Source organism: Trifolium pratense, linkage group LG1 (assembly GCF_020283565.1).
Source record: "Trifolium pratense cultivar HEN17-A07 linkage group LG1, ARS_RC_1.1, whole genome shotgun sequence".
NCBI classification, from domain to species: domain Eukaryota; kingdom Viridiplantae; phylum Streptophyta; class Magnoliopsida; order Fabales; family Fabaceae; genus Trifolium; species Trifolium pratense.
Genome location: NC_060059.1, coordinates 27,315,529 through 27,334,416, shown reverse-complemented (window position 1 = coordinate 27,334,416; position 18,888 = coordinate 27,315,529). Strand labels below are relative to the sequence as shown.

Genomic DNA, 18,888 nt, shown 5'->3' with positions numbered 1-18,888 from the left:
GCTTTTAACATATGGAGGAAATCCAATCTAATTTCTTTAATACAATCCATAATTAATTTTAGCAGATTATCATATAGAAATCTTCAATTAATAACACTCAACTCATATAAACAAATGAAGAATACAATTGTAGAAAAGATAGAATAAAGATAAGATGTATTATGTACTCACTAGTAACATTTCTCCTCTCCAAAACCAAGAAAAAAATCCTTTAAAAAGAAAAAACATAATGTTCAAACTCAAATATATGCATGTCAAGATTTTCAACATGTGAGATGATGACTTTAGAAATTCATGCATCCAAAAATCATGTTCTTAGCCTTGGTGTGCTCATAGACCTTACTTTTGCTTTACTAGATTCAGTGAGAGCCATGTATTTAGGGAAAAATGGAGAATTTGGCATGGAACTCTCATCTCCAATTGAACTTGTTTTCACATGAGAAAATGATTTTCTTTGGACTGAAATTTGCGATCTTAATCCTTCTTGCACTTCATTTCTTATTGTGATATTTGAAGGATCATTCCAGTTACATGTTTCTTTATGTAGCCACTCTCCTAGAGTATGACAACTATCTCCTCCAAATTCTTTGTTTTGTAGAGATTCTTCCACCCTTTGGGAAAATATTCTCTCCTAAAATTATAAAAATTACATGGTTATAATTTTTTAGTGCATGACATGAAAAAATGAAGATACAATATTCATATAATTTGACTATTTATTTTATTATTTTTGGATATCATGTTATATGTACAAAGTTTCTATTGCGGTTAGCGGTGATTAATCTCCGTCGGAAACCTGTAGGACACACAAGGTGAATTCTCCCCCTCCGAACCAAACTTTTTCCATATACAGGAGCAGTCAGACATCGAACCTCTAGCCATCTGCTTAAGGGGCCAAGATCCTTACCACTTGGACCAATTCATTGTAGATATTTGACTATTTTATTATGTAGATGTGTAATGAAATGAGATTACCTTTTGTGAAGAAGAGTATTGCCTCATCCTATCTCTTTTGACAATAGCTTCTTGCTTTCTTAACCATATGGCTTCAATGTCTTCTCTTGAGCAAGAACTATAATTCCAAGTTCTTTGATTATCACATTCAGGCTGCAAAACATGTTGAGTGGATTTGACACTAGGACTCCTCAAAATCAATGCAAACTTTCCCTGTTTGGATAAACAACTTAATTAAGCACTTATAGCATAAACGCTTATCATATAAGTGTTTATGTATAAACTATTTTATAACAAAAGATAAAATTAAGTTAAACGATTTTCGTAAGTTATGCTGTAAACTTTATGGAAATAAGCTGAAAACAACTTACGGACATGTCATATATAAGTTGTTCTAATAAACTCTTTCAAATAGTCTCACAGTGCTAATGTCAGTAGTTAAGCTCAAATAAGCTAATCCAAAGAGACTCCTAGTAACACAAATGTGACATGTTTACCTTAAGTTCATTTTCTTCTATTCTTTTCTTTTCCTTTGGAAACTGTTTTATATGGTCATTTTTGTAGTTTTCTTCCTCAGTATGGCTGCTTCTTTCCTGGATTTCCTTCCGGTTTTTTGCATAAGATGGAACATTCTTTGATGTTCTAATCACTTGACGCCTAACAGCTTCTCCACGAATTATGGCCTGTAGTCTTATAACTCCCTTCAATGCTCTTAATGCTTTCCTAGCCTGTTTCATTACAAAATTAGAATTCAAGTTCAAGTGACTATATTGACAACTCAGTGATCAATAGCATGGTTTTAAATAAAGGTCTATGTGACAGTGACATCAGTGGCGGAGCCAGCAAAATTCTAGAGTCTGGGCAAAATTTCACATGTGACATAATATATAAATAGGCCAACAAAAAATCTTAGTTTTGCCTTAAACTAACCCATAAAAATACCAAAATGTTTTTCCAGAGCCCGGGCAACTGCCCAGGCTTGCTGGCCCCCGACTCTGCTCATGAGCGACATAACGATAATTAATATTTCCAAAATTGCAATGCTCCAACAGTTGAGGCTGCATTGGCAACATCTGACAGCAGTTCATTGCAATATCAAGGATCACAACGTATCTGTAAGCGTTACCGTGACTGCTATTTAAAACCATGAATAAATGTACAAAAAAAAGCAGGTTTTAGAAAGCTCACAAGATGTGCGCGGTAAGCGCTTTGAATCTTGATGGCAGCAAAACTTCTGTCTCCCTTAGAGAGATATGAATACGAACGAGAAGAGCCATCTGTGAGCTTGACAACCTCAGCAGCAGCATGTGCAGCAGCAATTGCAGCCTCTGCTGCAGCAGCTGTTGCAATAGCCACAGCTAAAGCGTGTTTTCTCTGCTCTGCACTTGCAACTTCAATCAATGTCTTGTTTGAAGCTGTAATTGTAGGATATTGCTTCTGTTTAATCCTTCCTAATCTCCATATCCATTTCTTTTGCTTCTGGATATCACACAAGAGAATTATTAGCCAAAATAAATTTTGTATCAAGGCCCCTTCCCCTGAGAACCAGAGGGCTAATACGAAAATAGATGATCAATGATCATAACAATAATATATAAGAATTCTTTAACATGTATCTCTTACTTTGTCCTTTAACTCAGAAATGAAAAGACTTTTCACCCATCCAAACCAGCTCTTCCTCTTTGCCATGAAGATTTATCACATCACTAAAACTGAATTCTTCACATACCACTTCAATTCATCAAGCACGTTCTATACTTGATATTCAAGAAAGAAAATGAAAGTCATGAGTAACATAGATTTTTTATCTTTTATTCTAAAAAAATAGCTTATACATAAGTTGTTTTCTGCTTTTATTCATAAGCTTAACCCATGATTCACCAACAAGTCCGCCACTTGATTGGCCTCTCTTAGAACATGATGTCATTCCACCAAACCATATTGACAATGAACCTCATGAATAGTTGAGTCAAAGAATCAGAATAGTTGAGTCTTATATTAAAAATATTTGACTTTATTTTATCTTTTATTATACAAATAGCTTATACATAATTCTTATGGTAAACACTTATACTATCAGGCTTAATTAAATTGTTTATCTTAACAAGCCTAAACATGTATACATGTTAGTCACTTCAAGAAACTAACCTTTTCATAAAGTAGGTGACCCTTTAATGACATGTGTTGCATGAAATACCTAAAGTAAAGAGAAAATGTAAGCACCAAGAAGATGATGATCACCCTCCTAAATTTATACCCTTATGATATTTCAAACATTCAACTTTGTTGGTGATTTCACAAATGGGATTTTTTGCTTTTTGAATGTGTGATCAAAATATATATAGCCTTTATCAATAATGTGGTTTAGCATTGAGGAGTGAGTACCTACCATGCAGTATAATAACTTGCATTGGGAAAGCCTTCATTAAAGATGATTCTTGTAATGATGTGGTCAATGGACTCATGGTTGCTTAAAAGATACTACAATCAAACTCCAATGGGGTCCCTCATGTCCCTTTTTCTCTTCAAACTGTCAAATTATTATCTGCTACGGTCCATTTGAATAAATCAAATGATGCATTGTAATACATGTCAAAATTGATACTACGGCTCTCGAAAAACCAATAAGCTAGCTTATAGCTTATAGCTTATAGCTGTTTGGTAACAGTTTTTAAGAAGAGCTTATAGCTTAATTATTTTTCAATCGTTATTTCGAGTAGATTATGAGCTTATAGCTTATCATTTTTTCTTCCAATTTTATCCTTATCATCTTACTTAAAAAAAATTAAATATTAATTAAACATATATTTTTCATGTTATTTCATACTTATAAACTAACTAGTTCAACCGCTAATTTTACCAAACACTACAAATTCAATCGGCTAACATATTCGCTATAAACTAAAAGCTAGCTTATAAGGTATCCGTTATTATTCATGTTAAATTAATTATGTGATTTGAGTTTGTTTATTTTTAAGTTATTTCTTATTATGCACTATTGAAAATAAATAAAAAAATTGTAAATCATATATATATATATAGATGTATTTCCACGGCAGCGATATCATAACATAACCCGATGCTTTCGGCAGAGGGGGCATTATCCATTTGTGAAGTGGGTTAAATTAATGCTTCATGCATGCATGGTGAATGTAATTTGTGAAATAATAGCATGTCATCTGAGAGTGACTTTTGACAGAATAGTATTTGAGAGTGACTTTTCAAAGCACAAAGAGGATTGCACCTATATTATCAATAATAATGCATGCTAGTCAGTGAAGAAAATAAAAAGAAAAAGCCAACTAAGTAGTAGAGTTAGTTAGCACATCAATAAATATTTTGAACTACCATGGTATCGGTTTCATAGAGACCGTAAGTAGTTTAGTTAGGGCAGGGCCTTGCCCTGGCCCAAAACCAGCCCTGGTTAGGGTGTAAGTCATTTAAGTTTTTACTTTTTGTGTTTGAAAACCAGCCCAAGTTTTTACTTTTTACATTTAGTATTCTTAGATTTTTTTTATTTTTTTTTTCACTAGCTGTATTCAGTCCAGTGGACCGCCTAATTTGGTTTTGGGCTCAGTTTTAGTATCAAGTGATTTCAGCCCCCTCTAGATTGTAGTTGCAGGGAATCGAACCGTAATCAACCATAATAAGTCTAACGCCAATTATCATTGAACCAACTAACTATTGGTAGTATTGTTATAGATTTTCTTGTAACATTATGCCATTGTAACCCTACCCTCTTTGTATCATTTCTTTATTTTGCATCTATTGGTTAACATTTTCTATACAAATTCTGGTTCCAATTCAACGACTTTTAATCAAACCTTTTTAATTTATTTTTTCAGAATTTGTCTTTGGAAATGAGAAGAAGAAAAAAGTGACTTTTGTGCTGTTTCAATGTCCCAACAAGGCATGTTAATAATGAGAAAATTCCAACAACAAACTTAGATTATCTATGTAATCTTGCTTAGTTGTGCTTTTCTTTGTACCGGGACACATCTCAAACATGTTAATTGAACCATTAGAATTATTTTTTTGAAAGCAAAGTCTCATGAATATTGAATAAGTGCCTTTCCTTCATTCCTAGTTAAAGTTCATTGATTAATATCCTTTGATAATAACAATAATATCTTGTAACTTTTGCAAATATCATCATCATCATCATCATCATCATCATACAGTAATTTATGCTGATCATAGTTTGATATATACTCCCTCCGTCCCAAATTATAAGGGAAAAAAGCCCATTTTTTTTGTCCCAAATTATAAGGGAAAAAATTATTTTCAAGAATGTTTTTCCCTTATTCTCATAAAATTAAATGCAAATTGCATTTAATTTTCTCTCTTTCCCCTTTTCTCAATAAACAACAACCAATAAAAATTGGTTTTACATCTTCATATGCAACTTATTCCAAGAAAAACCCACAAAAACATATTTCAAATTATCATGTTTTACTTTTTCTTAATAAGTGTGATTTTTTTATTTTCCCTTATAATTTGGGACGGAGGGAGTAACTCACAAAAATATCGAAATTGTTACGTTTGACGCTATGACTGAAGTTCAAATCCTAGTTTTTCCATTTTGTGTGTGTGAATTTCAATGACCGATCATTTCATCTATGTATAAAAAAAATATAGAGTATCTTAATTTGCTTAATATCTAAAGTATATGCATTTAATTAATATGTAAATATCAGAACTATTTAGAAATTTTAAATAGATAAAATCATACAGAAATCATCATTCAAAAGATATTGGACAACATAAAAGCAAAGTTGAATATTAACTCTCTTAGGGGCATACATTTTTCATAAAAAACTCAAGTTTAAAACATTTGGTTCAAGTGGTTCAGTGAATTCCATTTATAAGGAATTGTTCGGAAGAATTCGAGTTTAACTCATGAATTGTTCGAAATAATCTTGGCTAAATTTTATTTACTTTGCGATCAAAATCTGAATTATCGGACCTTCTTACCTGAAACCAACTATTATTAGAAAATAAAATGATTTAAGTATATCTTTTATGTCACATATTATTAGGAAAAAAAATTAAATTAAATTATGGAAAAAACAACAATTATTTTAGATTTTATTTTGAAAAATTCTAACATTAATATAAGGGACACTCAACCCATTGCATTTACATGCGATTACTAGAAGAAGAGTATACAACGTTAACAAAATTCCCAACATAAGAAAAACAAAAATTTGCTTTTGCGCCTTGTCCTTCTCGTACGTCCCTGCATTTCTAATTTTACCCTCTCGCTACTTAATCTGCAAGTGTGTAAAAACATAAATTTTGGAAAAATTGCATTCGCAAGATAAACTGATTACCGAGTTTGCATTATTAAATGTTGGTTGGCGGTCATAATATAGTCAATGGTCTTGGTGGTCTTGGACGGTGACCAATTTTTATTGGTCACCAAAGCCAGTTATTACATGGCTTCAGCAGATCACAAGCAACCAAAAATGTATAAATTTGAACATTTTTTTTCTCTCATTCTCGATCATTTATCTTCTCATGTTTCTTCTCTCATTTGTCTCAGTTATTTTCTTTACATTTTTATTATTTTGTTGATTTCGGGCGTAAACGACAGTTGTAAAAGCCCAGGGACAATCTTAGGCGGTCCCGGCACTTCCACCTCACGATCTTCTCCACTCCTTTCTCTAGTGGAATTTTTGCCTTCCATGGATCGAACCATATACCCTGGAGTTAAAGTACATATTAAATCCATTCTTATCAAAACTTCAGTTTCTCTTCAAAATATTATGTGTTCTTGAATATGTTAATGCAAATTTTTATAGTCCTGCACACTTAAACATAAATTAGCAAATTCAATTTGTTCTTTTATTACCGATTTATCATCCAGATGTAAGTTCCAAAAAGGATCACAATTATAATATAAAAATATCAACAATAGCTTTTATAGGTTTTTTTTTTAAAAAAAAAAAAAAAAAAACTACACTTCTTCATGCATGAAAGCATAATGCATTGGCACTTATAATTCTTCTTCGGTGTTTCCAACCACCAGATTCATCTTCCTGAGTTTGGATGGTGTATGTTTACTGTGTTAATGTGTTGTTGAGTTTAGTTATATTTTGGTTTGAATTTTTTTACGATAAAATGATTCTGTGTTGTTGAATTTGATTATCTGAGTTTCTTTATTTTGAGTTTATGGTTGAGGGGATGAAGTTCATAAATTTGTTTGAGTTGCTGGAGAATAAAAAAAATTGTTTATTTTTCATTAATTGAAATAAATAAATATCTATTTATTTTTCTTTTTTAATCAAAAATTGTGGCCCACATCATGCCACGTCATCTTTCCGTTAAATAAATTAACGGCAGGGACCAAAGTTGTTGACGGAAAAAAAATGTAGAACTTTTTTCACCATAAAAAAAATGTAGGGACTATTTTTGACCATAGAGTAAAATGTAGGGATTAAAAACATATTGGCTTAAATGCAGTTTTGCCCCCCCTGTTTTGATTAAATCGGAATTTTACCCCCCTGGTTTTAAAACGCGGACTTTTACCCCCCCTGTTTTATAATTTGTTGGATTTTGCCCCCCCTAAAATTCTGCTTTCGAGTCACAACTTTAAAGCTTCGCACACAACTCAATTTTGATCAATAATTTACCAAAAGGATACCGAAATGACTGTAATCGAGTTATCTTTCCACATAATCAAACCCCACTGAATTTGGAGTTACAAAGAGAGATTAATTACCGTTTTAGTGAAGGTATGTCCCCCAAAATTCTACAAAAAATCTACTTTCGAGTCACAACTTCAAAGCTTCGCGTACAACTCAATTTGGATCCATAATTCACCAAACGGCTACTGAAATGACCGTAATCGAGTTATCTTTCTACATAATCAAACCCCACTGAATTTGGAGTTACAAAGAGAGATTAATTACCGTTTAAGTGAAGGTATGTCCCCAAAATTCTGCAAAAAATCTGCTTTCGAGTCACAACTTCAAAGCTTCGCATACAACTCAATTTGGATCCATAATTCACCAAATGGCTACCGAAATGACCGTAATCGAGTTAGCTTTCCACAGAATCAAACCCCACTAAATTTGGAGTTAAAGAGAGAGATTAATTACCGTTTTAGTGAAGGTGTGTCCAATTACTAATTCTGCAGAAATCTACTTGTGATCTTCAAATTCAACATCGTCTACCGAACACATCGTAACTCCAAATTCGACGAAATTGAAATGCCAACAAGGGTAATTTCGTTAGATTTCCATACATGTAAATAGTATTAAAAAATGAGCTACAGGGTGAGAGGAATGACGAGAATACCAGTTGTAGTTTCATACGATAATTAATTTGAACAGACCTTCACTAAAACAGTAATTAATCTCTCTCTGTAACTCCAAATTTATTGGAGTTTGATTATGTGGAAAACTAACTCGATTGCGGTCGTTTTGGTACCAGTTTGGTGAATTATTGATCCAAATTGAGTTCTGTGCGTAGCTTTGAACTTGAGGCTCAGAAGCAGATTTTGTGCAAAATTTTGGTGGGGGGCAAAATCCAACAAATTATAAAATAGGGGGGGTAAAATTCCGCATTTTAAAATAGGGGGGGTAAAATTCCGCATTTTTCAAAATAGGGGGGGTAAAACTGCATTTAAGCCAAACATATTTAATTCAATTTTATAATACCAATTTTTTTTAAGGCTTAAATGGTCTTTTGGTCCCTGTAAGTTGGCGTGTTTTTGTTTTTAGGCCCTGTAATTCAATTAAATATTTTGCCAAATTAATTTTACGCATATATCATTGCAATATAAACCAAAAAAAAGTTATCTCATCATGCATTTCACGGATTAAAATAGTTATCTGTAATGTTGATACAATGAATATATTACAAATATAAACTTGCAGTTGCAGCAATGGAGTTAATTTCAGCTCAAGACAACTTCACTGTGGACATTGCCATCCTCCATCCTTATCCATGATCGGAGAGAAAAGGGTTTGTGAGTGAACTCTAAAATTCTAGCTCCTCTAGGCCAATCGCCATAGCCACCATAGCCAGTGTGCCTAGCATAGCATAGCCATAGTTTCTTGTATGGGCAGCACCAATCCAATCCATGGTTGTGTCCAACAAATATTGCCTGCCATTATCAAAATTAAGCTGTGCCATCTACAAAAAACGCTATTACACGCTTCGCTATTATAGATTGAGTCCAATTAGCAAGTGAAAACTAAGAGTTTCCACACCTACTTTATTATGCAATACGCTTGTAGTGTGCACCTATGATGGCTTTGACCTTACCTTGATGGAAGTTCTTTTCGCAAGAAGATCCATGATACCGGTTTCAGCTTCTTGAGCTGAAACTTTTTCCTTGTTGATGGAACCAACACAAGGCCTTCGTATACCGATCTTTGGAGCCACCGATTTATAGGCCTTACTTGGCATATGCCAGAAAATTATCTCAGGAACCCTGCCATACAATATGTTCTGTTAGGATTATGCAGAAAGAAAGGGAAGAAAATAAGAAAGAAACCTTTTTTTAAGCAAAGTAGTTTTTATATCTACCTGGAGTCAGCATTAATTTCTTGAGCTTTCTGCTGAAACCATTCTGCTTGGCCACTAGATATGACTTCTGGATAGGAACCACCACCGGAATCTAGGAACTCTATTTTATTTGATTTTACACTTGAGACTTGACTATAAATTTAAACACAAAATAAGACCATTTCAAACTCTCTTGCTTCATCTGATCCGTGTCTATAACAATGACTTGCTATTGAGCTAGTCGTAGTCTGTTATGAAGGCATTGTATTTTACTTACATCATCTATATTCTATGCTTACTGGCTCGATTAAGAACCATCTTTAGTAGTGGAAGACCTTCCATGATCTTCTGCAACTTAATGGCCTTAAGTTGGAACAACTTGTCAAACAAGGCAATGTATATTTCAAAAATTTATGCAACCTTCACGGTCCTAAATGGGGGCTGACGATGGGTGGTCGATAGTACTATTGACACATGGCAGTTGTTCCAACCGAACAAAATAACAAACAGAAAACATAAAGAGCGTGTTTGCGAGCAATTACAACGTGTTCACTGGGTTTCTTTTTTTTCTATTAGCTGTTATTCTGACAGTTCGTCCAAACTGTCAACAAATTACCTACGAACGGTGGAGATGTATTTAATCCAAAATTATACTCAAGCTTTACTCTTTCTTAACAAGGCAAACTCACGTTTGAAATTAAGCTTGTTTAAATAAATGAGTCAAACTTGAGCGTTTCATTTTTTCACACGGCAAACTGAAGTCAAAAGTATTTGCCTCGATTTGACTGGTTTACACCACTAGTTCCTGCTAAATGAAGCTTCAAACATTAGAATAGCTATTCAATCTACTAAGCATGAAGAACAAATAGCACACCATTTATCCTGTATGATAAAACATGTCAAATCACCATATACATAATAGAATGAGATTTCAATATTATTACATATTAGGGATATCAAATGAAGCGGAAGCGTTTTCTAACATTCAATGTAAAACACAGTAGGGTAAACTCACTACAAGAATTGTTTTCGTGAACATTCAATTATTTTCTATCAAAGAAGCAGTTGCTATTTCCACTGAATCATAAGAACTGGTGTAATCACTCGACATTGTTTGGTCAAAGTTGGTTCTTAGATCGTCTACAACCGTGTCATGTGGATAAAGGATTGGCTTTGGAGGCATGTGAAGGTTTTCAACGTCTCCTTCGAGCATCTCCACTACTTTGCTCATTGAGGGACGATCATCTGGTTTCAATTGTATACACCATAGTGCGACTATGATCATTTTCTTTACTATTTTCTTTTCCTCTTCAGTGGTATCTTCCATTTCTATGTCTTGCTCTTTTTCAACTTGATCATAAATCCATAAAGGAAAGTAAAGTTGGCTTGAATGTTCGGCATGAGGATTAAGGTTTTTCCTTCTGCTTGCCATCTCCATCAAAAGCATCCCAAAGCTATAAACATCAGCCTTATAGGACACTCCTCCAATATTTTTGTAGAACAATTCTGGAGCCATATATCCAATTGTACCTCTTTGCCGCAGTCATTGTGATAATGCTATTCTCTACAGGATATAGCTTAGCCAATCCAAAGTCAGAGACTTTTGGGGTGAAATTCTCATCAAGAAGGATGTTGTGAGGCTTGATATCAAAATGCAAAATTTTCATTTCGCATCCATGATGTAGATAAGCAATTCCACGAGCTACTCCAACTGATATGTCAAAAATTTGGCCATAACTTATACTTGAGCTTCCTTCTTTAGAGAAAATAAATTTATCAAGAGATCCATTAGACATAAATTCATAAACAAGAGCACGTTTCGATCCCTCAGCACAAAATCCAATCAATTGCACCACGTTCAAATGATGTATTCTTCCGATAGTTGCTACTTCACTAATAAAATCTTGCCCATTACCTTTTGACTTACCTAACATCTTGATCGCCACACAAGGACCGCTACGTAAATTCCCCTTGAACACAGTTCCAAAGCCTCCTTCACCCAATTTGTGTTTGAAACCTTTAGCCATTTTCTTAATTTCATTGTATGAGTATCCAATGGGCACCAAGTTATTTTGTTGTTGTAGATATATTTCAATACTTTCATAAATCGACAAATAGTTCTTTTTCCATTTGTATATTAACAAAGCAATAAATAATGTCACCCCAAAAAGAAATCTTGCCATCCAGAGTGATGGTAGAACATAGTGTCCTACTTTAAATCCAAAGTTATTTTGGCTTTCGCCTACATTTCCTGAGAATGGTCTTTTTATTGTTTCAAGTATTCCTGTAATGTAATATCACCAAAATAACCATGATGCAAAGAAAAATAAGATATACAATAAAATGTTGGTGGTAAAGAGATATAATGCAATTTATCATTTATAAAAAGTAATATATTTAAATGTTGGTCTTAATTCTTTGATAGCACTTTTTTTTTTTTCTTTTTCAAAGAAGCTGAGGACAAATTTCTAGCATACTACACAAATTTCTCATCACTAGATTAGACCTAATGACTTCCTTTGATAGCACTTTTGTTTAAACATTATTATAGACTTCCGCATATGAGCGCTATTATATGGCATTCTAGCAAAAAAAAAACTGAGAGAAGAAGTGCTGAATCAAAATTTTAGATTCATTGAATCTAAAAAATCTTTATTTTAAGAATGATGTATATAGTCTACATGACAATAAATCTATTTTTTTTCCACCGTTGAACACGGACTCATAAACCTAATGTCTTATAGTTGACTTAAGATGTGTTGTCAAACTTATTTATGAGGTTAATTGTTTGTTCAAGGTCCAAATGTGATGATTCTCGGACCCCCTTATCACTCAACAGTGGTATTAGAGTCGATGGTTCGGCGAAGGGTTCGAACCGGATCCTTGTGTTGAAAGTCTTCTTGAACAAGGTGTTCAGGCGGTGTGTCCCGTTGATGGATTTCCAACGACGGTGCAAGTGGATGAAAAAACTTCCGTTTGAGGAGAAGCATACCCATAAAAAATTGGATGGACTCACACTTTAAGGGAAGATTATTGAGTTGAGTCCCACATTGGATCGAAAAGTAGATGTTGAACACTTATATAAGTGAAAATACCCATAAATTTAATGTCTTAAGGTTTTGGGTTCAGATGTGATATCAAATTTACTTATGTGGTTGTTCAAGGCTAAATATGATGATCCCCGATGTTGTGTCAAAGTGGATATTCATCCAAAAAGTCTCATATCGAGCATGTAGGAAGTTGTTATAAATATGAAGAGTTATATTGAGTTTTGTTCACCACGGCAACTTTAGTCTTATGGGTTTAGGGCTAGGATAGTTGTGAGTCATGAGAGGGGGGTTTGCAATTTTTCCTTGCAAAATTTGTAGTTGAAAAGGTTTGCAATTTTGGTCCTTGTAAGAAAACTGTAATTATGTGATAGTTTGATATGTTGCAATTTTGCCTTGTAAAAATTGCAGATTTGGTAATAAAATATTATTGTTAGTTGATTTTGTTTAGTTTTATTTATTGTGTGGAGATTCTGTTTATTTTTGTTTATTGTATGGATATTTTTTCCAATTATTTTCCCAACAATTGACATCGGAGCAAAGGTTCCGATCAAGGGAGGGAGAAACTACGTGATTATTTGAAGAGAGGTTAATTATCATGTCATTTGTGTTTAATTATTGTTATGACTAGTTTGCGGTTCAATAACGTTCCTTCTGCAAATGTTGTTGGTTACAATGATGATGATGATGATGATGATGATGATATTTGAGAGGATGAAGTTGATAACAAAGCGAAGAGGTCGATGAAGGGAGCGTATGTTGTGTCAAAGTGGATATTCATCCAAGAAGTCTCACATTGAGTAGTTGGAAGAGAAGAAAAAAAATATGCTCACAGCATACCCCCTGCATTTACATCCTAAATCCGATAGAACTGTTTTGTCGGAATCGAAATAATCCATGTGGATACGAATTTAATTATTACTTAACGATAGTTTAGTTCGCTTGCTAAATTATTCATCAACGATCATGTAGCTAGGAATCTTCCCGTAAGTCATAGGTTGACACCATGTTGCTCTTCACTTCCTTCATTTAGATTGAAACTTAGACCTTCATCATCACCTAGGTTGAGATCCCCCATATTAACACCTTATATGATCAATGCGCACAAGATTGTGATAGAAAGGGATGGATCGAACGAAACTAAACTCTCAAAGGACTCGAGAAACCATAAAATTCTCACAAGAGGAGAGAATCCCTAAACCCTAACAGAGTCCCTTGATTGCTCTATAAAAATAATAATTGATATAAATTAGAAAAACTCTAAATAACGAATTAATATGGTATAACAAATAGTTATGCATATTGAATTTTTTTTTTCACATCAGAAAGGATAAGGAACTCACCTATCCAGATAGAGCTGATAAGATCTGCGAACAAAAATAGACTTAATTAAGTTACTAAAATGGTAATAAAATAATCATACTATTAATTGACTTAAGTAACAAAAAGAATGGTAAATCTTCTTTTCAAAATAATAAATAAGTGATAAAGTGATAATTTAATTACATACACAAGAAAATTTGTTGTTTATATTTCATGTTTAGAACATAGTCCTAGGGTTCATCCCCTAATGAGAAGAGCTTGCCTAGGGTTTTGAGTGAATAGTGAGTATGTAGTAGTTAGACCTAAATATTATAGAGTTTTATCTGTTTATGGACCACTAATCATTATGTACATAGTAGGGAACACATGTCCCAAGGAATATCTTGCCATAGCTAGTGATGATTAGGTGAGGTGCAGATAACACTATGTCGAGGAAAATTTGGGAGAACTAAAGTTGTGCTTCAATTACATAATCAATTTTTAACTAAGTTTTTACATGAGTTTCTGGGAGAACCAAATTTGGGAGAACCGGGAGAACCAAAGTTGTGCTTCAATTACATAATCAATTTTTAACTAAATCATCTACGGCTTCTTTGTTAGCATTCGCTTTTAAACTGGTTGCATTGTGCTCATAAGGCTTTGTTGACGGTGTTTTATGTAAAAAGGTGTTGTGTTCTTTGGAGAATACATGGTGAGCTTCTTTCCTCTGATCATTTCTTCCTTCCTCTAGCTCCTTGATTCTTCGCTTTTCTCAGTTGCAATGGATAACAAATTCTCCTAAGTTTGAAAGAATTGATCAGGCGTAAGCAGCGTCAGAGGGATTCATCCTTGGGTTCCCCATACCTCAGTATGCACTGCGTAAGAGACGATAACTCTTTTCCATGTTTATCCTTGCACTATGCTTCCTCTTTCTCCACTTGGATGCTTTATGCTCTTTTTTGTGAGGAAGACTAATGACTATTTTTCCTTAGGTTCTTAGCCTAAGCGTTAGTTGTGGATTTTATGTCTTTCAATTTTCTTTTGATAGAGTTGCAGGAGGCTTACTCAACTAATGGGAATCCTCCTGAAATGATGACTATTAGGTGAATCATGATTCATATTTCTGCTTCATCCCTCTTCTTAGCTGCAATTGATAACAAAATCCTCAAGTTTCAAAGAATTGTCCAGGTGTGAGAAGGGCCAGAGGGGATTAATCCTTGGGTACTCCATACCTTAGTATGCATTGCTTATGCGACTATAAACTTTTTTCCCTTTTTTCCTTTCACTCTGCTTCCTCATTCACCACTTGGATGCTTTCTGCTTTTTTTTTTTGTGAGGCATTCTATTATTCTAATGACTCTTTTTCCATGGGTTCTTTACTTCAGAGTCAGTTAGGAATTCCATATATATCTTTCAGCTTTCTTTTAATGGAGTTGCGGAAAGATTACTCTGGTAATGGAAATCCTACTGAAATGACGATTATTAGGTGAATCATGTTTCATGTTTATGCTTCTATGCTCATCTCAAATGCAATGGATAAGAAATTCCCCCATATATTTCAAAGAATTGTCTACGCGTAAGCAGGGTCAGAGGGATTCATCATTGGGTGCCCCATAACTCAGTATACATTGTATCTGCGACTGGTAACTCTTTTCCCTAGTTTTCCTCGCACTCTGCTTCCTCCTTCTCCACTTTATCTGCTTCCTTTCTCTCGCTCCTTTCATGTTTTGAGTTGTATGTGGGTGTATCTTCTCGTTCCGAATTAGACTATGTTTCCCTAGTTTATAGTTTTTTTTTTGGCTCTTTTAAGTAATTTGTTGAAGTTTGTTGGCTCATGTAGCCAGACACTTTCAAAACAATTGATTCTTTCTAAAGTTCTTGGCAGAGTATGTAGCTCTTCATCTTGACATCACTCCCTTTCACAAGAACGACCACCTTATTGAATCTTTTAATGTAACTCTTAAGGGATTTGTCCTTCTTTTGTATGATAGCACCTAAGTTATCAACGGACTTGGGTTGTCTCCTTGATTATGTAAAATGAGTGGTGAACCTTCGGCGGTGCTCGTTCCATGAACGAATTGAACGAAGTCGTAGGCTTTTAAATTATGGCATGGTACCCTCTTTCAAGGTGAGGATGAATATGTAGCATTTGATCGATCCTCTGGAATTCCGAAAGGACAACACAATGTCGACGATTTCAATGTGGTGTCGGGGTAGGTGAGGTCGTAGCAGTTGTCCAAACTTAGAAGTTTATGGAGTTCTCTAGGAACAAGATATAGAGTTATTGATTTGTGTTCTAAAAAGGTTTTGTCGATGGCAGTCTGATAACAATTAAGGTATCTATAGACTTGGGTTGTCTCCTTGATCATGTAAAATGAGTGGCGAACCTTCGGCAGTGCTCGGTCCACGAATGAATAGAATGAAGTCGTAGGCCTTTAAATTATGGCATGGCATCCTCTTTCAAGCGGAGGATTAATATGTAGCATTTGACAGGTCCTCTAGCATTCCAAACGGACAACACAATGTCGACGATTTCAATGTGGTCGTCGGGGTAGATGAGGTTGCAGTTATTAATTTGTGTTGTAAAAAGGATTTGTCGACCGCAGTCTGACGAAGAGTCGTCTTTTCGTCCATGTCATCTTATTGGAGGCAGAGAGGGATATCCCCCGTATTTGTCTCCTCTGTGACGGTGGTGTCAATGGTGTCTTTCCCTCAATTTGCAGGGGATCTAGCACTCCTGGACGAATGGCTTGCCATTTCCAGCTCTGTGTGGTTCGCGTACATTGATTGGCAGAGGTCAGTGTTGATCCAAGACGTTTGGTTGTTGTCGTACCGAAAAATTGTTTGTTGGTTGTATTTCCAACACTGGTGGTATGTTGGTTTTTACTTGGGAGGTCGTTAGTGTCTTGACCGTCGTTGCTTCCTTCATCATGTAGTGGATCTTGTTGAATCTAGGGAATATTGGCACCGGTATTTCCCTGGAACGGCTGTGTCAGAAAATTTCTTTGATGGACTTCTTCGTTCTGTAGGGCTTAACGGCCAGATGCTGGTAATGATGAGGATAAGTTTGTCATACGATCAACTTGACCGTTTTTGGTGATGATGCTACTTGTTATTCTAGGTGAGCTTCGGGTCCTCCGGATGTAGCGTTTTCTTGTCGGTTGGCCTGGCGTGTGTTGGCTCTTGCATTAGCACAATGTGGAGATCTTATATCAAAATGAGATCCATAAATTACAATTGTTCCGTTTGCCACTAACCGTGACTGCATTCACTTGATATTCTTCACCACCCCCAAATTCTATTGAGAAGGCATGGAAAGATATTTCCATGACATACTAGACTAGATGAGAGACAATACTTTAATTTAATATACAAAAGCACATAAGATTAAGGTGATAGAAACTCTTACTTTTTGCGTATAAACGTAGTAGGAACCATGTCCCTGGATCATCGAAAATGGAAGAAAATATCAATTTTTAATTAGAATGGTCACAACAATAAAATTTTCACAAATGTTAGTCAAACACAATTTTCTAATAAAAATACAATAAAATTATACTTCTTACTTTTCTTTAATGGTTTTTGCATGTCTTAGTATTTGTATTGAGAAATATATGCAATTAAACCTATTATTTAAATGGATCGATGTAATATAATCCATTAAACTGAAAAATAATGACTTCAGATAAATACTCCTAAATTATCAAAGAATATGTAGTTTACCACAGTTATCGGTGCCCCAATAATTGTTAAAACCAATGCAGTAGATGGGACGACATTGAAGTTTCTCGCTGGTAGTGTTGAAGGAGCAGTCTACGCTAATATCATCTTCACTATGACAATGAATATTGCGACAGGCAAGATCCAACCATGAAATTTCAAATCCATACACTAGCGCCTTGTGCATCATATCATATGAAAATTTATGTTTGTCCTCCAAACCCAACCAAGAAGTGGGAGCAACCAACTTCACATGGCAACCAACTTGAAAGTCTTCAACTATTAAATCACCTGCCATGACCGATCGTTAGTTGTGATTGGCGCTGAATTTAGTAGTTCGATCCCCCGCAACTGCGATCGGGAGGGAGCTGGAACTGCCAGAATTGACTCCGAACCAGATTAAACCGATGGTGAAAGCAAAAAAGAATAAAAATAAAATCACCTGCCATGGCATAAATATAGCCTTTTGAGTCGTCCAGGTTGATGCAATGAGCAATATTCACATATTTGTGATTGTTAGTCACTTGATGACTACAGTTCAAGTAAACTATATGCTCAAAAAGAAGTTCCCTACTCCGTGTGGCTTGATATGGATCGGACTCGAAAAGGTAGTAGTCAGGAGAAGTATCAGTAAAATTAGATTGAGACAAAAAATTGTGAGGAAGTGAAGAACAATTAGCTTGCTGAATTCCAGGATCAACTAGCCAGATTGTGAAATTTTTGTAGTTTATTGACTGCACATAATATTTTCCTGAATACAAATATAAACTTGTCACATTATTTTCGCAAGATAGCTCGTATCTGCTGTCGCCGCAGCGTTCTGGGTCATCTTTTAACCGAAATGGATAGCTTATGTTTGATATTCTGCCACAGGATGAAGGGGGACATGTATGCTCTTGTTCTATAGTACTACTACTACCTTGTTGGAGTAGAAGAGTAAACGGAAACAACAGTACCAATATCACTCTCACCCAACACATAGTGAAATTGTTCATGATTGAAACTGGGAAACAAATGTCGAATACTTTCAATTCTATTCTATGTTAGGATCGATTTCGTATGTGTATACGAAACAAGGGAAATTGCTTTTCCTATTAATTGCCACGAAATTCAATCGAAGCAACAATACATTTATTGGTCAAATCAATCTACATAGTTTTATTTTAGTGTTGGCTTTGTCCAACCTATTTTTCTAATAAAAATTAGGGTCTCGCAATCGAGGGTCCGGGGCATTTTTTAAGAATTTCAATTAAAGAAATTATTTATTTAAAAACTTAAGCTTTTCAATTTTCAATATATTGACTTTATATCTTTCCAATTTTCTTAAGCTTTCTTAAGTTAGTTGAGC

The 18,888-nt window shown here is 34.6% G+C and overlaps 2 protein-coding genes and 1 pseudogene across 4 annotated transcripts; all 3 read right to left on the bottom strand.

Annotated features, from left to right (window-relative positions):
* Positions 1-227: 227 nt before the first annotated feature.
* On the bottom strand, positions 228-3,363 carry LOC123923638 (protein IQ-DOMAIN 12-like). 3 transcript variants are annotated; one of them, XM_045976350.1, is made up of 6 exons: positions 3,103-3,363; positions 2,578-2,706; positions 2,143-2,433; positions 1,452-1,682; positions 976-1,107; positions 228-631 (listed from the first exon to the last, which is right to left on the bottom strand). In XM_045976350.1, exons 2-6 carry the CDS (start codon positions 2,641-2,643, stop codon positions 308-310), a joined length of 1,044 nt encoding a protein of 347 aa, XP_045832306.1. In that variant the 5' UTR covers positions 2,644-2,706; positions 3,103-3,363; the 3' UTR covers positions 228-307. The 3 variants fall into 3 exon arrangements, with proteins under 3 accessions (XP_045832306.1, XP_045832291.1, XP_045832297.1); XM_045976335.1 differs by having other exon boundaries at positions 976-1,167; positions 2,578-2,711; positions 3,103-3,361; XM_045976341.1 differs by having other exon boundaries at positions 976-1,167; positions 3,103-3,360.
* A 5,377-nt stretch (positions 3,364-8,740) lies between these two features.
* LOC123922597 lies at positions 8,741-18,696 on the bottom strand (annotated as a pseudogene).
* LOC123891501 (probable inactive purple acid phosphatase 16) lies at positions 8,858-9,753 on the bottom strand. The gene is made up of 4 exons (XM_045941381.1): positions 9,749-9,753; positions 9,493-9,624; positions 9,229-9,397; positions 8,858-9,067 (listed from the first exon to the last, which is right to left on the bottom strand). The coding sequence occupies exons 1-4, from the start codon at positions 9,751-9,753 to the stop codon at positions 8,858-8,860; spliced, it is 516 nt and encodes a 171-aa protein (XP_045797337.1).
* Positions 18,697-18,888: the final 192 nt, after the last annotated feature.

Bases quoted from the DNA above. Each gene is read 5' to 3' on its own strand.
- LOC123923638 (XM_045976335.1), bottom strand. From the start codon at position 2,643: ATGGCAAAGAGGAAGAGCTGGTTTGGATGGGTGAAAAGTCTTTTCATT. The intron at 1,683-2,142 runs GTGAGCTTTCTA...GTAATGAAACAG, and splicing joins GCGCTTACCGCGCACATCTT to GCTAGGAAAGCATTAAGAGC. The intron at 632-975 runs GTAATCTCATTT...TTATAATTTTAG, and splicing joins AATACTCTTCTTCACAAAAG to GAGAGAATATTTTCCCAAAG.
- LOC123891501 (XM_045941381.1), bottom strand. The intron at 9,398-9,492 runs GTAGATATAAAA...ATTGTATGGCAG, and splicing joins GAAATTAATGCTGACTCCAG to GGTTCCTGAGATAATTTTCT. The intron at 9,068-9,228 runs GTAAGGTCAAAG...TGATAATGGCAG, and splicing joins CGAAAAGAACTTCCATCAAG to GCAATATTTGTTGGACACAA.